At 42.0% G+C, this 19,373-nt stretch overlaps 1 protein-coding gene across 2 annotated transcripts in view; it reads right to left on the bottom strand.

The window, feature by feature from the left end:
* Nucleotides 1-396: 396 nt before the first annotated feature.
* VOPP1 (VOPP1 WW domain binding protein) overlaps nt 397-19,373 on the bottom strand; it is a 64,055-nt gene continuing 45,078 nt past the window's right edge. Inside the window, exons 3-6 of one of the 2 annotated variants that reach the window (XR_006018511.1) lie at nt 7,138-7,215; nt 5,004-5,140; nt 2,114-2,726; nt 397-1,220 (exon numbers count right to left, since the gene is read on the bottom strand). Coding sequence is in view for 1 of the 2 variants with exons in the window: in XM_042043034.1 (XP_041898968.1) it covers nt 2,545-2,726; nt 5,004-5,140; nt 7,138-7,215 (397 nt within the window). In the remaining variant the exon portion in view is untranslated. Of the gene's footprint in view, nt 2,727-5,003; nt 5,141-7,137; nt 7,216-19,373 lie in introns of both variants that reach the window. The other variant, XM_042043034.1, reaches the window with a different exon arrangement.

The raw sequence follows: 19,373 nt of genomic DNA, 5'->3' as shown, positions 1-19,373 counted from the left end.
CTCCCAGCTACCACCACCAATCTTACTTTGCAGTCAAGACTCCACCCTGCCTCATCAGCAAGGCACTAAAATCTCTCTTGTGTTTGAGAGAGGATGCAGTAGCTGCACCCAGAGAATCCCAGCAGATAAAGCACCAAACCCCCATGGGGAAGTTCACTTCAGCAAAGCTGCAGCAGCCGGCACCTCCTAGGGCATCACCACTGCCAAGTAAAATCTTGTTGGAATTGGTGAGGCAACTAGAGGAAAGGCACGTAAACAATTTGCAAGTAATGCTTATGGATGCCCATGCAGGTGTTGTGTTTTCAAGAAAAGACTGAGCAAGTTTGCTAGCAGAGAATTCCCTGTGTTGTACAAGGTAGTATCATCCATCAAGACTAGGAAATAAACGAGCCAGACTTCAGGAAAACTTCACCTGAAGTTGAATTTCACTGTACAAAGGCTTCTATTCAATGTGTCCAGGACAATGGACAATGCCAGCTGTCATAGATACATTTCATAATACAAAAGGACTTAACAACATCTACCTACTAACATGAGGTCTGTTGCCATTTCTATTGACAAAAAAAGGTTGGATTTCCTTTTAAAAAATTATTCCGTAAACACAACCATACTGAGTGACATACACAGCTTTTACACTTCAAGTGCATGCTAATTCAGAAAATATATACAGTTGGGATGTGCAGATGGACCTAGTATTCATATATAAAATGTACTTTTTTGTTATCTGAAGTGTGTCCCCCAAGCCTAGACTGCCCACACAGAAGTACTTTGCTTTTTCCCTTATTATGATGCACAGTAAGGGAAAGCCTTGGTTACCATTTCACCCAAGTCAGGTATGCAGGAACGAACTAGGGCTAGCTCTGCTCCAGATGGCTACTAACTCCACCAGCAGAAAACAGTCTTTTTTCTGTTAGACAATCATATTCACAGCAAAAGGGATGTTCTGCAAATCCAGCTTGACACCTAGAAACAAGTTCTCAGAAGCCATGGCATAGAACAACAGCACAATAAAGCTTTGATTGCCTGTGCAACACAGGTCTTCAAATTACTCCAAACCACCTCAGTGACCTCTGTGCACTGGCTGGTATGACACAGGAGCATTCACCTGGTACTCAAAAGACCACATTGGACTCCTAACCCTCAGCTATGCTGTTTTTGCAGGTCCTTCAGCAACAGGAGGCAATGGCATCTTCTTTTTGTCACTGCTCGGTGACATGACTCTGAATATGCACAAAGGGAGAAGGTCTCATTAGTACAAAGTCATTTCAGAGCAGCTTCACATTCTTGCTAGACATGGATGGGTGTGAGAGCCCTGAGAGGCAAAGGGGCTTTGTGTTTATTTGAAAGTGTTCATTTGTGGTCACTCAGAGGGTTGACCATGAGCACTCACAACAAAATGCATGAAGAGCTAAGAGATATTGAAAGCCAAACCATCTGTGCATCAGGTCAAAGAATGCTATTAAGAACCTGCCCCAAAATGTTATTATTTTTCTGACCTAGAGAGGAGAGCAGATTTACACATCTGTCACCTGAAGATGACAGCTTTACTTGGTACACTTTGTGGCAGCAGTAAGACTATAATGAAAGATACTGTTTCTCAGGGACTAAACTCTCATCAACATCAAATGGAGTAAACTTGTACCTATGCTCCCATCCCTTCTTTCTGTAAATATTTTACAATTTAGGGAAGAAAACCTATGTATTTTAGTGTTTCTAACTGTTCTGTCAAGAGGCACAAGTAGCTCTGAGGTTTTAACACCTCCCTCTTGTTGCCAACATCCAGGTCATTGTCTGTTTCATACAATCTCAGCACTGGCAAAACAAGGGAAGCCAAGATGCCAACCACAGAGGCAGAGTGCAGGTGAGAGTCAAGAAACACTCAAGTCCTAGTCCTTAACTTTTTGGATGCATCATTTACAGTAACAACTCCCTCTTTTCTAGGGCACTTGGCAGAGCCCCTGCCATGACTCAACCAACGCTGGTACTCTAGTCACAATGACTTTTATCAGAGCATCTTTCTGTTATACATCAGAACTAAACTGTAAAAGAAAATCATAAAAGCAAAAGATGATAGTCACAATTTCTGGTAAAATCATTGCTCTGCTGTTTCTACCTTTATCCTCTGTAGTTTCCCTTAGATGAGGGCATTTCTGTGGGGTCTTAGGAGGCTGCACATCACCCTGGGGTTGCAAGAACTGCTATCAGTAACCTGCCACAATGCAATTAAAACCTTGATTGAAACAAACTATAAATAAAGAGAAAGACATACAGGTTTTAAATACAGGTTTCCATTAAAAGCATTACAAAGACAACTTCTCTCATTTTGAAGACAAAGAAAAAATCCACTTCTACTAAAAAAAAAAAAAGAAAAAAAATTAAAAATCACCCCTTTGCAAGTAACTTTAATGAGGAAAGGTGCAGGGAAGGGAAGGGAAGGAGAGAGGACTTGGAGAACTAGCAAGTGTTCAAAAGGGCAGGTGCCCTCCATCTTGGTCATTTTGCAATTGCACCTTCTCACACAGTCAGGTCAGAGAGCCAGAGTCCTCACGTGGAGGATTTCACCACCTGCTCATAGGGCGGAGGTGGTGTGTTGCAATAGGAAGGTGGGGGTGGGTAAACCGGGTTTCCTTGTGGGGAATTGGGCTGGACATGGAAAGCCATAGCCATGGGATTCATCACAGGTCCTCCTGGATCTGTGTAATACGGCACTCCAGGTTGTTGTGACCCTGAAAGAAAGAAAAGGAAAGAAAAAGTATCAGCAACAGCAGCAGCATCAAGTTGTGCTCTCCCAGGGCCTGTGCTCTGCACACTTGGACAAGGTTTTTCAAAGTGTTCATCAGAGCAAAGACAAGGAGTATCTTTCTCCCTTCCAGAAAAAATCCAGGCTGGCAGGACTGCATTCAGTTCTTCAGATACCACCAGAAAGTTTCAGTTCTGCATCCAATGGAAATCACTTAGTGAAACAAACGGCACCACTGCCCCAAGCAACTACCATTTGAAAGGGAAAACAGCACCCTCTGTTCAGTTGCCCTGACAGAAAAGCTTCTCTGTCTGCAGAGAGGAGAGGTGTGGGATCCCAGATGGACAAAGGAGTCTCTACTGTGGCCCTGACTCAGGTCTCAGGTCTTACAAAAGGACTTCACATATTATTCTGTGGTATCCTGGATCTGCCGATAAGGCAGAGTGCAGCTCAGATGAATAATTTCCCTCCTAGGTGTCATACAGCTTAGAGGTGAACCTGCATGAAGCAAAGAGCCAAGCTGTAGCCAGTTACTGCTGCCTAACACAATGGGACAAGATTGCTTTGCACAGATTAAATTTAGGAAATGACGTCGGAGCCTGCAGGGACAAGGAGAGGGAATGTATGGCCAAACACAAAATTCCTTGGCTATGACACATAAGGAGTAACAGAGATTGCTGTCGTAAGAACAAAGCTGGTGTGCAACCCTCCTCAGATATCGCAGTGGGTGGTGGAAGATAATGCAACTGAAGTCACAGATTGTCTCCATCTCAAGATGTAAGTTAGTTTTCTTCTCTTTCTCTCTGTCTGTTTAAATAAAGATGGACTGGGAAAAAAGTCATGGCTGAGCAACAGGTTTTCTTCTGTGGGTGCCAGTCTGTGTTTCCTATAATGACACAGCTTCTAAGGGATCTTCCCCTTCAGTTCTCCCAGTCAGGCCACCAGAAAAACACTCCCTGCAGATGCTGCTGGGATTGCAGAAGATGCTGCTGCTGTCTCTGCAGGGAAGGAGGGAGACAGGCAATGAGCCACATTTTGAGGGCTCCACCTCAACAGTGAATTGGCTACTGGGACCAAATATGGAAGAGTAACTAGTGGAAAATGGGAACTTGCTTGACTACTAATTCTCACTGCTTTTGCTGTTGAATATTTCTAGAACAGTAGAAAAACTAAAACTAAAAAATAAAATAAATGGTGGCGTTAGCTCAGAGCCCAAAACTTTTAAGTGACAGTAATGACAGTCTGGAAGCAGGTGCCATAATCAGGTCATCAAAGAGCTTGTGCTTATTTTATATTTGCCCACAATTTATGTTCCATGAAGCACCACAAAAGAGTAAAACTGTGCTCTAAATTTACATCTGGTGTTTACCAATCAGGCCAAAGACACTCCCTGTTCACATAAACTCAAGGCTATTTTTCAGGCTTAAAAATATTAGTCTGGTTGGATTGGCTCCCCCCCACCTGAAAAATACTCTCTGTTCAGTCAAGGAGAAAAACAGATGCAGAATGGAAGCCCTAAAAAAAACCTCTTAGGATTTAAACAAGGAGGGTGAATAAAGTGTCAGTTTGTGTCTGTAACTTCTTTTTAACCATTTAGACCTAGGAGAGCTCCCAACTGGAACTACCTAACAGAGGGGAAGAAATGACAAACTTAGAAAGCACTTTTGCCAGAGGAGCCCTCACTAGGTAGGTCCTCCTGGTGCTCACAGTTGTTACCTACCAGAGAGACAGCAATCAGACTAACAAGGGGGAAAAGAGCACCTTGCCACAGAAAGACTGCAACACGGAACATTGAAGGCAAATCAAAACCAAAATACTTTCAAGACGGCCAGATTGTGGAAGAAAATGCTAGGCTTTCCTTCACCTCTGCCAGATGATATCAATTGTATTTAAAACTCTTTCTTCATGCGACTGTTGAATTTGGACACCTATCATTTTGTCTACACTGCAAAGGGAGAGCTTGCTAGCCTCCTTCCATGCATGGACACGCAGCTGTAAAGGTATTAGGAACCAAAACAGAAATGGAAGTCCTGTCATCCCATGTTTCAAAACCACTTCTGTACACTGCAGCTGAATTATGCTGTTGGAAAGGCTGAAGACATCATTCACTGCAGGAGGTGGCTGCATGTTTTAGTGCAGTGCAATCCCTTGTACAAATTGCGCAGTTTCCAAAAACCAACGAAACAAAAGCTCAAAACCCACCCTTTTAAAGTGCCTTGACCAAACTAAGAAACCAGTGGAACTGGTATGAGCAGTCTCTGACCTGATGCAGTGTTGACTGGTTGTCTGGTGTAAGACACGTTAAAAGTAGGTTCTTCTACTAATGGAGGAGGGTACATCCGCCTCCGGATAAAGAAACCAGCTCCACAACAGAACAGAACTCCCATCATCAAAAGGAACCTAGGCAAAAAGAAGAGAGAAGTCAAAACCTGCACATTCAAGCAGCATTTAAATCCAGACTGTTCACTGAGAATACGTCAGCCTACAACTTTTAACAGGGTTTCTTAACAAGGTTGCCTCTTAAGAACAGATCTGTCATTTGGGATAGCACTCATGGGACACTTACGGATACATTATGGACATTTTCAGTGATTAGTACTATTGTCAATGTTTTCCGGCATGTAACCCGAAAGTAAAACGCTTTTCAAAAGTTCACGTTCACGCCTGACCTTGGCCACTGGGATGCAAAACTGAAATTCCAGGTCAGTACAGTTTCAAACCATGCATCTTGGAGGCAGGCCCCAGGCTTAGAGCATCTAGGCTGCTCAGGAGGTTTATGAAGTACAGAGAGGAATACTATTCTGCATTTGCCATTAAAAGAAGAATCTCAGATGTCCTTAAATTAACTCAACATTTTAATTCTGTCTCCCATGGGAAATATGGTAGGTGACACTTAAGCTCAAGCCAGAAGACTGACACATTCAGTACTGATGGTGACAAACTTTGCTTTGTGCTTCCTACATGGGATATTACATTTTCAATAAAAAAAGACTCGCCTCCTCTCAGCTCCTTTTCCAACCTAACTGAACTGTCCTCATCATTCCCTTGCCCTGGTGCTGTGGAAACAGGAATATGCAGCAAGGGAACATCAGATTTTGTTCTTCAGACAGCGGCTTTCACTTTGTTTCCTTAATCAGTTATCAGGCACTCCAGTGACTCATGCAAGCTCTTGTAAACACGAATGGCTCTTCTGCCTGTAACTGCCATCTTGTTTCATGGCCTTTTAGTGGAAGACAATGACAACTGTGCTTTTTTGGAAGGGAAGGAAGCTGGCCAGAAGCAAGCCTACACACCATCCTTATCTCCTCTGGAGAATTCCTGGGTGCCTGAGAGGAAGAGTGTGGCACAGCATGGCAGCTAGAGTTATTTCATGCAAAGGGTCAAACCCTGTTCTTGTTTCTACATTAGAAATGAGAGCAGAAGGAGGTTCTTTTTCCCTGAGCCAATATTAATACATTCCCCTTTGGCAGTGTTCCTGCAAAGGATTTTTTTCTGAACAGAAAAACAGAGATTTATGACGTCACCCCAGGGATTGAGATAGAGAGCTCTTCACTTACATCAGTAAGGATTCTACACTGAAATCCCACAGTCAGCTTTGGGAAATCTCTGTATTATAGTATATGTCAGGCTTCTGTTTTTCACTGTTTATTTGTTTCAATTTTGAAGGCTTGTTTTAAATCAGTATTCAAATTCCACATAAAAATACCTGAAATCAGGTTTTCTAGGAGAGCATTTGCTTTCTCTCAACTGTAATGAAACGGTTTTATTCAGGTGCTTTTATAAATTCCACTCCAAAAGGAATTTACCTTATTTTTTCATTATGCATATAACAGTGATTAGTTTAAGCTTTATCCAGATTACTGAGCTGCTAGTTTCACAAGCTCAGTCTTTCTGCCTTCTTTTCCTTTGCTGTCATCTCCAGTGAAATCCTCATAGCCATAAATGTACTTCTCTTCCTTTTTAATTGAAGCCTCAATTCAGCTGGCAAGAATATATTAAACCCTGCTTAAAAGCACAATCCTCCTTATATGATCCACTTTTAAAACTGAGCGCCCAACAAAAAAGGAAGAATGCTGCTGCTAGGCAGTAGCTGGGACGGGCATAAAGAATTCAGCAACTCTGGATAAAAGTGAAACCTCTGCCTGTACAATGCAGCAGGATGCAAAAGCAGGAAAGATCAACCTGACATGATCAACCTCCTCTTTCAGTGTTTTCTTACTAAATCGGGAGAATTTTGTAAGAAAAAAACCAAAGTCCTTTCATTTCGATGTACACATAGACCTTACTGCATACTTGCACCTACTGTACTTTAAAATACCATGGCTGCCAATACCCTGATTTAAGTCCAACAAAACAGTCAAGGACAAACACAAAATTCCCAAATGCCCTGGACCTACCAAAAATACCATAGTCGCTGGATAGAGAGAGCTCTTACACAGCATCTTGAGCCACAGCAATCCTCATAGGAGCGACATCTGTGGAGAAATGAAGAGACAGGGCTGTTACAGGACTGGTTTTCACTCAGATTAAAATGTCATCCCCAACCCTGACACCATTCACACCCCCAACCAAAGCATTACTTTAAGAACAGACTACCCTTGGCTGGATAAAGCTGTCAATCATATCCATGGCACAGCTCTATCCCTATTCAGGAATTTTTTGCATGTTATTGAAACTACCTTCCTATATACTTCTATCTCAAACCACCTCAAAAAGACTGAATGTGGTGCTCAATTCTATATAAAAAAAGGATGAGTTATAAAGAAAGATGGTATTACTGTGTTTTCTTTCACAGTAAATGAACACTGCAGAACTCCAACAGCTGTTAGGAGTTTTATTCACTGGAACAGACAAGAATTTCCAGAACAAAACTGCCAGATCACCCTTTCTTTGAAGATCAACAGCTTCCAAGCAGAGAAACCACTGAGTGCAGAGAAAACTCCAATTGTACAATTATTTGCAAATTATATGCCCTTTTTTGCTTCTCAGAAGTTGCACTGGACTGCAACTGCCAACAACTCCCATTGTTAATGCAGCCTTTCCTCTAAAAAACCTCCACACTTCAAATTAATATTTTGTATGCATGGAACATTTTTAAAGGCACCAGTCATTGCAAGCACAAGGTACTGCTTCACTAAAAGCAAGCACATACATTAAGGGCAACCTCTGAACAATTCCTATGGTAACTCTCATTTCCCACACCAATGAAACATATTTAGTAGGGAAAGGACCGAGGTAACACAGAATCCATGGTATGTTACAGACTTGGATGAAAATCAGCAGATTAACACATCCACATACAAAAAGAGAGGAGGAGGTGACCACAACTGGATTGATCTTTTTAAGGGTGTTTACATCTGTAGGCAGAATGCACATATTTATTTAAGCATATGATCTTGGACAGTTTGCTCAACTGCATGACTGTGCTCCCCTATTTGTATGCAAACTAAAAATGTGTCAATTGAATAACTGTACAGACAATTACACATTTACATGCTCAATTAACAAGGCTTCGCTCAGAAAATACATTGTCACATAGGCTTCAGCCTCTAACTGGGGCTGGAGGAGGATGCTCTATGGATACATAATCAGTTGTTTTGCAAGTGAAAACAGTTACATGCTCTTCTGATGACAAGTAAGTAGGATTTATTCAGGCAAGCCGGAGGATCTGACATGATCATCATGGCAAGGTTCATCAACAGACTCAGGCACCCAGTTTGAGACTCAGGCCAAGGAAGTTGCTCAAGCCAAAAGAGAAAACACCCACTTTGCTGTTACTGAATCTGAAAGTGACCCATTTGCAATTTTTCTTCTTTAAAGCTTCCCAAGACCCTGACAACTGCTCATACTCAAAGCTACCAGACCTCATGTAACTACTAACAAGACTTAGCAAGTCAGCATTAACTTCAGTCCCATTGTGGACCAAGAAATTGAGTATTCCTCCATGCTCCCACAGTGGGTCAACTCAACAGGAGCTTTCAAGACATATGTTAAAGTCAAAGACAGATTCAGGTTCCTTACAAAATGGGCTGGAAGCTGCTGCCTTTTGTTACACCAGTGCTCATGGTACCCCTTTGCTCTTCAACATGCCTTTGGTTGGAGCAGTTCATCCATGTGATGGGCACTTGCCCCCTTGGCTGATGCTGCACAGCAAGGATTTTGTTGGGCCAGAAAAGCAGAGAAAAAAAACCCCTATAAATCTAGAAGCCCTCCTTGAGTTCATTAGGACAAAAATAAAAAGAAGGATTTTAGGAATGTGAGCAGTCTTTATCTCTGCCTCCACACACTGGCTCTGTCAGTCCAGACAACCTACATCTGGCCACACACAGGATGGGAAGTGGAGGCAACATTTCCCAGAGCCCCAAGAGCTTCACCTGTAATAAAAACTAAACTAAAACAGAGAGGCCACAGAGGCTGCACACACACCTTCCCCATGCCCACCCTTGCCTTGCTTATTTTGCATCTGTTTTCTCAAGAGCCAGAAGAGATGGGAAATGGCTATTTTAAAATATATAATTATGGTCATTCAAACCACCAAAATTAAAGGAGCATCTGTAGAGGAATATAGTACCTCAATCTATTTTTGATCTTTAAGTTTTCTAGGTTATGAGTCAGCACCATTTTTAAAGTCTCAGTGGCTTAGCTTTCATTCCTGCTAAAGAAGGCTAAAGCACCAGCTGAAAGTCAGAAAGGCTACACTGCTGAATATTTATGAAGCTCCTGACACCACTGACTGACAAACAAACAGGATATCAAAGAGAAGTTTCAGATGACTGCACTTTCAAATGGTTGAAAACAATGATGCAAAGGATGCAGGAGTCTCTCACCATGGCTCCAATTCCTGGCAGTCAGTAAGCTTTCTGAGCCAGCTCATCCCAGGCTGAGCACTGCATTTGCTGGGTGGATCTGTGAAAGTAAACCAGTACCACACCTCAGAGGGAAATCCCTTTGAGATCTGACACTGGTGACTTTGTCACATTTTACCCATAAAACCAAACAGCTGCTTTATTCTGTGTTCCTGTGAGAATGGACACATGTACCCATATGTAGGAGCCTGGAATCAAGGCTGGAATCAAGGACAATGCCAACCTGCTGTCTGTATTCCCCACCACTTGATAGCAGCACCAAAAAGGACTGGAAGAACGAATGTTCTGTTTGCTGATATGGCCATCAGGCTACAGCAACAACTCTGCTGATCTCTTGTTCTTGATTCAATGCGCTATGGAAAAACAACACAGCTCCTGACAATATCCATCCCAATTACATAACGATTAACTTACTTATAAAAGCCAGATTTATTAGCTGGCAAAAGACAACAACAAAATCAGCTTATTAATGGAGTAACATACAAGCTTAAGTATAATCAGTCTTTGGTGTACTATATCTCACTGCCTGATGGCAAATCACAGCAGAATTAAGACCCTGGTTCATTAAAAAAAACCCATAATTAAGCACATACACATATATTTGTTGAATTGGTATGCATTTTCTTTAAATTGCACTCATGCTTTGGCTCTGCTGTACAGGGAAGGACCAGTTGTGCCCGATGCCAGCTGAAGTAGAATGAGCCTTACTATCGATGTGAAGTGAATGGAACCCATCTCAAGAAGACTTCTCTAAAGTCAATTTTCCTCTTTCACAGATCAGTGATGATCCCAAGAACTGCATTTCCCTAGAGCAATGTTCATTTCATTGATCAAAAGTTAGCCCATGACACAGGATAAGACACAGTTAGTTGCTTTGCTAACCTGCAACTTCACCAAGAATACAACTTCTCTTTTGAAAACTGTCTGCGATGAGATTTATGATTTAGAAGGTATATATTTTCATTCATAATTCAGTGGAGTGAAAGGACCTTATCTGCATGTCCAATGCCTTGAACTGCTGGCATATCAAGGAACTGCTGTGTCACAGATCAAAGTTACAAAGCATGTCAGGTCACAGGGACAAGGTTTTTTTCAAGGTTCACATTTAAATCATGGCACTGAACTTCCTTCCTTTACGGACAAGCAAAGGAGAGAGTTTCACATAAAGGTACATGGTATGATCCAAGCCCTACAAACCAACACTTCACTTGCATGTGTTCTGTGGATAATAGCTGTTCAGTGAAATGGTCCAACAGCTCTTTTCCAATTACACCTGCCTCTACACAGTTTAACAAGTCCCTTCTCAGTAGAGCTGCTGCAGCAAAGAGCTGCATTGCCTACCACCACCACCACGTCTTTGACATCCAAGCTGTAGTTTTCTTAGGTTTTTTCTCTAGATGTTTTGCATCATATGGGCCAAAACCTGATTTAACTTTTAAGATATTTGATTAGTAATGTATTTTGGAAGAGTAAAACAAAACCTAAATTGTTAATCCACACGTAAAGGCAGAAACCCTACTGCAGACACAGAGACAGAGACTGAGAGGGTGAAATAAAACCACAACCCCACCTCAACAACCAGATACAGTAAACTGCATGATCTCTAACCACTGTTCTGAAGACAAGCCTGACACGAATACCAAAAAAAGGCTGCATACCAGTCATAGGTTAAATGATTGCTGCACATATCTGTAAATTCTATGATACAAATTGGGATCCATTGAACACAAGAAGCACTGGCAGTTTTGGAGCAGGGGGCAAGAAAACTAAAGGGAGTCAGGGGGCTGTGTAAATGAAAATATAGCAGTAAACCAAAACTCAGAACACAAAGGAAAAATTTGGGGGGGCTGATAGTAGCATTAGATGAAGCTGAGGAAGAGCCAGATGCTGCCCTAATACTGTCAGGGGCAAAAGACCAGAAGCAGTCCTCATAAGAACTGTACGGGATGAACTGCTGAGGCTGGGTCACCTCCAGGCTGATCCAGTGCTGAGCTCTCAAAGTCAGAAGGTTCAGGTCTGCTCCCATTGAACAGATGACAGCAGACAGCTGAAGTGTGCATATGTATTTACTTGTTCTAGGACAAAAACGTTTTAAAAATAAAATAATCTAATCTGCTTGCAACTCAGCTGCCAGGATACAATGATGCTGAACAGAGAAGAAACAAATAAGCCTTGAAACAAAAAGAAAAAGCAGGCAACCACCACAAAGTGACTAGCAGAAACAATTCTGATAAAGCTCTGAGTCGTGGCAGTGCTATCAATGAGCAGTGATGTCACTGAGGTACACTGCCCTGATAGATGAAGAATTGGGAAGATCAATTGCAGGCGTACCATGTAATTGAGAAAGAGTTCTTTTTCTATCAAGTTTACTTAAACTTTTATTAATTTCAGACATTCTGTAAATGCATTTCCATCTTTCCATAAAAAGCCATCTTCAAAGCAAACCCCTTGCCTGTACTGCTGTCTAAGGAAAGACATGGGGAAGACCACTGCACAATGGAGGGGTTATCCCAAGGAATCTGTTTTGCCACAGGTGCCCACAGAACATGGAAATTGAAACACAGAGTCCAACTCTGCACTCAGGAGTCCCACCTAAGTAACCATTTTTGAGTCCGAAGTGGTTTAATCTCTCTCCAGAAAGATGCTGCAACACAAAGGCCCCATCCTTCCACTGGCATTCACTCAAGTGCTTGAGGAGCAGTAAGACAGGCAAGGTCTTTGGCTGGTGGAGCAGAGTCATAGGCAAGATCTGCAGTCCAGCCTTGGTCTTAGGGTTGATTGTGTCTCCTTGGCATGTACACGGCCTAATTTTCAGCAGACACAACACCACAGTCACCTGCAGTTACAAGTTCTCAGCACCCAAAAGCATTTATCTTCTTATAAATAGCAAAGGTGACCTCTCAGCATATGCAATAATAGTGCCTTGTAAAACATAGGTCTGATAAGTATGAATAGATAAGTTTATTATAGTAAATACAACTGCTTCACAGATTACCTCAGTGCACATCTGTACTTGAGAGCAAAAACACTGCTGCTGGTACCCAGGAGAGCACTAGAGAGATAGTTAACCCACGTACTCAGTAAATCACACAGCCCTTAACTACATAAGAAAATTTAAGGCAAAAAAAGGAAAAGGGCTGTCAGGTAATTTTTTTCTACAGAGTAGAAACAACTGAGACAGAAACAATATTTGCTCAGATTAGAGTCCTGTCAGCTTTGACACAACTAAAATCTCCTACAAGACAAGATACTTGGCTCCTGTCCTTCACACAGACATGAAAAACAAGAGCAGGCAACAGCTGAAAAGGAGCTTATTTCTCAATTACTCTTTAGGTGAAGTGCCTATAAACACCATCTCTGTGCAAAAAATCAGCAGAACACAGCAAATCCTCCCCCACTTCTGATGGGATGAGAAGTATTTATTTGTTCAGCTGCTCCTATCAAACCAATCTTCCTCACAATCTTCTGCTGCCTGAAGGTTTGCCAGAATCCCAGCCCTCTCTTCACAGATCCCAAGAAGAAAGCCACCCTACAGAGGAACTCTCTGTTGTCTGTGAAATACCACTACACGGCTTTCTGGCCAGCACATACCCATCTAGAAATTTTCTCTGCTCCCCTTGTGGCAGAACCTAGCAAGAATTGCAGTGGCTTGGGCTTTGCCCGCTGGCAGTATATGGAGCCTTAAACAGGCATTTTCCAACACAGGCTGCAGGCTTTTCTTTCACAGAACAAAGGGGAGAAACAGCATAGCTTAAGGCTCTGACAAAAGTAAGCCACAGATAATGTGTATGACAAGTTTGAATTTTCTGGAGGTGGAACTGTAAATTTCTCATATCAACAAGAACAAGGACTTCTAGTTAATCATCAGGCCCCTCATTAAACAGATGATTAGTTCTTCGTATCTCAAGCTGCTCCCAGTGGGCAGGCAGTCCTACTGCATCTCATCCCTGCCTTGGGAAGTCATAAGCATTCTGCTGGCAGGGGGCGATGGGTATCCAAGAATTTGCTGTCTGCCTCAGTTTAAGATACTAATGCAAAGTAAACCTTTTTTTCCTGCACCAAGCCACTGCATGATCAAATGCAGAGGAGGACTGGGTAGTAATGGCCAACTGTTAAGTGACATCAAGTCTTTCAAAACTTTAATTTCTACTTAGAAAAGGTTAGAACTTCAAGATTACTTTGGTGTCAGATGCACGTTGATGCTGTCCACTGAAGCTCAAACCAGGTGCAACCCTTCCTGTCCCACCGACAGGAAAGCAAAAGAAACTGATTTTCAGCCTCTCACTAGGGTTCTTGCCTGGGACATGGAAGAATTAATAACCTGATGAGTATTTCAAATCAAACACCCTCCACAGGAAAAACTGAGGCTCACTCACACTAAGTCACAACTGTGGGTTATCACATCCTCTGGAAACGAGAAGGGGATGGGATTGGGTTCTCTGCTCCACGTCAGCCAGGGGAGGGTCTGGTCTCAGAGGAGTACCCCACTAGAAGACAGAGGATGCCCTCATTTCCTCTTTCCTCACCTTTCTCAGAATTAGCTGCCCATCCGTGGTCAGCCTCCAACTCCAAAATCATTCAGAGCTTTAAATCTGAAATTAGGTCCATCACCTGTTTGATGGCCTGTGAAGGTTGACATACTAAACCCTTCTCCCCTCTCCAGGACCTACTCCTAGCAAGTTGAGCTGGTTGTTCATTTGGCAGCCTAATTCGCCCGAGACTGTGTTAGATAACTGATCCATTGAAGGAAATTCCAGTTTGTGGCAAGGCACCTAGCTGCTGGGTAATTGCAGCAGTCAGGACTACAACCTCAACAGTTTCATCAACATCAAGGGACTCTAGTCTCTTATTTGGAGCAAGGAGTAGGCCACCTCAAGGGCACTGACTGCTGAAGCTAGTTGTGGCATTTTGCACTGATATTGGTTAAGGCCACACAGGACTGAGCAATAGTGGTGGGTTTCTGTTGCCTTTTTATACAGATGGCCTGATAATTACTGCTGTCTTCCTTCATGGCACAAACCATGCACTTACGCTCTTGCATTGAACTACATATGCAAAAAAGGCCCTTCCTGTGGCTGCTCACTGTGAAATTGGTGGCCCTGGAGCGAATCCAGGTCTCCGTTTCTGTACAGTGCCAGCTATTCAAGGCGCCTGGAAGCGTGCAAAACTATTACACTGCCTCCCCTCTTCCTCCTCCCTGCTGGCTTCAAATCAAATGGAAGGATAAATCAGCAGCTATATTACTGCCCTAAGCACACACCTGCTGACACTTCATGCAGCTGTAATTGCAATGGCAAGTTAAGTGTAGCATCAGGAAAGCCAACTTAATTAACAGCAGTAAACATAAAAGGATGTGGAGCACAGACAATAGCCACCATCATACAACACACCCAGTGTCTGGTTTGGGATGGTTTCCCAGCCTCTTGTACACATGTTGGTGGAATAAGTGCCCTCTGAGCTATCTGAGTAACAGCAAGAGAAAATAACTTCTTTAATATTTTCATCTGGGACATTTTGCAGGTTCTTGATAATGCACAGTGTTACTATGGACTGACCACAAAGAATAAAAGGACTTACGTTCAAAACCCATATATTCATATCACTGTGTGATAAATACAACAAAACCTAATCTGCAAAGAAAGAGAAGCATGTGGAAATGTACAAAAAATTTATTTCAAAACACATGAAAAACCACAAACTTAATATATCCCACATTCTTCTCTATAATAAGAAAAATAACTGACTCTTTCCATGCAGGGCAGGAACATGTTTTAAATATGAAGAATATTAGCAAACATTCATTTTTTAGGTTTCCATTAATGTTCTTAGACTAATTGTAAATGAAAAATTAAACGGATTTCATCAACACAAATGTGTACATGTGCAGTTGTCTGCTGTATGCAGTAAACTAGTTTCTATGGCAGAAACATATTAGCCTAAAAATACAGCACTTCCACCTGTACACGCTTTCAACATTAATTCAGGTCCTGCTTTTGATAAGAATTAGAAGATGTTACAAGATGGCATTTCTCTCTGTTCATTCTGCTCTTCACATCATTACCAACAGCAATGGTTAGCATTTCCTTTCAGGGAAAATGTCCATGTTTCATTCTGGAAGTGTTTACCTAGTACCTCACCTTTGAGAAGTCAAGACCTGCTCAAGGCAAGGAACCCAGGGATGAACTCAGATGCAAAAAGCCAGTATTTAGGAGGTAGAATAAGATACAGGCTACCAAGGAGGCATTTAGAAATCATCACATATACAAGTAGGTGTCATGTTAGGAAAGCCAAACCTCACCTACAGCTAATAGTTGGAAGGGACACCAAGTCTAGCAAGAAGAGCTTCTACCACTACACTAGCAGTGGAAGCTATCTATCGACAAACCAGAGAGTGGGAGGTGTCATTTACCCCAACTTCAGCATGGCTTTCCACACTGTCCCCCTCAATATTCTCATAACCAAGTGCAGACCTTACAGTGTGGGCAGGGAGGCAGACAAATGAGTTAAAAAAAACCCAAACAGAAACCCCATGGTGAGGCTCAGAGGGCAGGGGATAATGGGTCCCTCTCCCTATGGGTGACTACTTCACTGACCCGTTGACATCAGCCATGGTATATCTATTGCTGTGGACACATGCCTACTGCTCATACTCAAAAACATTCCTGCTGTTTCATAAATATGCCATGAAGCCTGGCAAGGAGAGGATTAGAAACACGCATCTGGAATTTATCACCTCATTAAAAGCCCCAGTATGATGGTAGCTAACAACTGAAGGAAAAATAAACAGAAAAGACCTATGGGATTGATCAGCCATACCAGGAAATATACTTCACCCTGCAGTGAGGGGGACATTCACAATCATTCCAATCAAACTACTACTCATCAACAAAACATAAGGCAGCTTTCCCTCTCCTATTCATGCCCAATTTAGAAGAGGAAAAACAACTGGAGTATCTTAAGTGCTGCTGGCATCTGCCTACAGGGAAGGTGGTTTTGCAATCTAATGCATTCTCTATGTTACTATTCACATTATTGCCATGGAAGAGAAGTACCTTGACTGTTTCTTCTGCCAACCATCAGCACATCTAGGATAAGGCTGAGCTGGCTTACTTAAGTGAGAGTGGGATGAGGATCCTTGTAAAGATCAGAGTTGAGTCTCTTGAGACAGCTTTAATTCTGAATCACTTTCTGTGCATCCACACAAGGAGATGTATGATCTAATTCTTTAAGCAAAGTCAGGAACAACTTGGCTCCCTGCTTTTCCAAAGGATAAGAATTAGATTCCAATGACTAATTCCTTTCTCTGCCTTATATTTGCTTACTTATTTTTCTAGGTCATATTAAAAAACATTTTGCTGAAGTAGAAGACGAGTATCTAACGGACAACAGTATCTGGTGACTCAGGCGACAAGGACGTGGAGAAACAGTTGGTTGGGTTAGGGAAGTAAGTTAACAGCAGTCTTGAAGTTCTCTGTATTCACGACAGCTGACCAGCATATGTCTCTCAAATTCTTGGTAAGCTTTCCATGTTCACTTCTGGTCTGAAATAAGCTGCATCTTACTCGCACAGGAGAGACAGAAAAACATGGAAAATTATCAATTCCTCAGTCTAGCCTTAAGAAGTGGAATTACATTTGGAAGAAACATGCTTGAATTAAACTAAAACTTACAGATGATCTATGAAGGATAGAATAATTCCGTCCATTGGAAAAATTATTTTTAAAAACTATTAATACATTAAATACTTGGACAGAAAGATGTACCATTAGTTCTGGAACAGAGATCTCCAACCTTTGTCCTAGTTGTTAAGACAGAAAGCATAACAGAAAAGTTTTAAGAAAGTTTTGAACAATATCTCTAACAGATTTTTCTTTTTTAAATTATTATACTGAAAGACAGATTGAATAAAAACCCTAAAAAACTAAAGCTCCAAAAGAAGAAGAGTCATATAATTGCAAGTTTTACCCACCCAAATCTAGCTGAATTGCCAGAACACTTCTTTTGGCACCCTGTTCCTCTGGCTTAGCAGACACATTCTTATCTGTCTTTGGATGGCTGAAGTAGAGCCTTTACAGGAAAGATTAACTCAGCTATCTTGCCTTTAAACTTCCAATAAAAGCAAACCACCACTTTATGTGACAGTCCACCAGATTCCTATTACTCCAGGTAATTTAAAGAGAGGCAGGTGCCTTCTAGGAGGATGTGCCTACCCAGAAGTGATAAGGCGTGTAGATGGGCCAGTTCAGAGATACATCAGTCCCAGCATGCCACACTACATTTGTGAATAGACACAGGACTTGGTATTTCTGAGCTGACATGCCAACCTTTTCATTATAATACCGTCGCCATGAGAGATGTGACATAGTGCCAGCATGGGACTGAAATCACAGGGAAATCATTAAAAGGATTGCATTGCTCGGTTTCGTAAATCTCCAAAGATAGTCTCGAGACCAAAGGAGAGACTACTTATATTAACTGGGCAGCAAAAAGTTCTTTCAGAAAACCAGTGACAGAAACAAATGGAATCTATTGCGAAGTCCTTTAAATATAAATCTAAATACATCTGCTTTGTATGGACTGTTGCCACAGAAACTGTAAGATAAAATAAAACCCATTTCACTACACATCCCAGATCTAGATTGGTACCGAGGAGGCACTCTCAGGACAAAGTTATATATTATGCCTTTAGATGATTTAACATGTAACCATATGCTGATGCAGACGATGCTATTCATGCCTCCTCCCCCACAATATGCAGAATATTCCCTTCCTCCCATTTCACCAGTGTTTGCCAAAAACTACCGAGCTGATTCAACACGGATTCGAATGTGCTAAAATGAACAACTTTCTGTGGGATTACCAAATTGAATTAACTCAGTGAAAGGTCAAACAAGTGCTGAAGCAATGGGACTTCGCCCTAAGATACTGAGATTGGAGTTGTGCCTCTCCTTCACCACAGGTTTGAAAAGACAGTGCAGGTAGGAAGCAGCTGGGGACCCTACACAACAGAAACTGAAACCGCAGAAGTAACAAAGTAGAACAGCCTAGGAGCAGCAGACATGCACACCTTCCTACTGCCTTAACGCATGTCCCCTTTAACCCTGCTGGGCTTCTATGCAAATACCCTCTCCCCACTCCTTTCCATATTCCTTCACTTGTCACACGTTATCTATCCTCCGAGCTTTACTATCCCCAAATCCTTATCGTCTTTCCTTAGTGTTTCTTCTTGCCCACTTAAACTCATAATCACAACAACACTAGCATTAACGTGACACTCGTCACCATTGGGACAATCTCTGAGCACACACAGCTCACCCATTTCCCCTTCCTTTTTCCATTCACTTGCACTATTCAGGAGACTGGCAGCCACAACACTTTCCTGCAATGACTCGGATAACAGTAACTACCACAAACACACACAATGACTAGTGACAGTCTTCTGATTGACCTGACAGTGTCAATATACAACAGGATTTTTTTTGTAACCCTTGCTTTTGCAGGATTCTGTACACAAAGGGTCTGAACCAATACCCAATATCCAAGTAGCCACCCCTTTGTGTTGTCAAGGGGAACAAAAACTATCTGTGAAAGCACGTGGGCAGAAACGTAAGCAAAACGCCAAGGTGATGATGAATAACACATTCCTGAATGTCAAGGTACAGTGGGATTTTCATAATTTCGTAACATCCCAGCTTCTTTCCCACACCGCAGAAAAGCAAAATAAAATGTAGGTGGAACCAAAGTCCTGTTGTTATTAGCATGCAAAG

This window comes from Corvus kubaryi, unplaced genomic scaffold, assembly GCF_017639235.1.
Source record: "Corvus kubaryi isolate FWS band 111438036 unplaced genomic scaffold, C.kubaryi_AGA036_p1.0 37398, whole genome shotgun sequence".
Lineage (NCBI taxonomy): Eukaryota > Metazoa > Chordata > Aves > Passeriformes > Corvidae > Corvus > Corvus kubaryi.
This window is presented reverse-complemented; position numbering and strand designations above follow the sequence as displayed.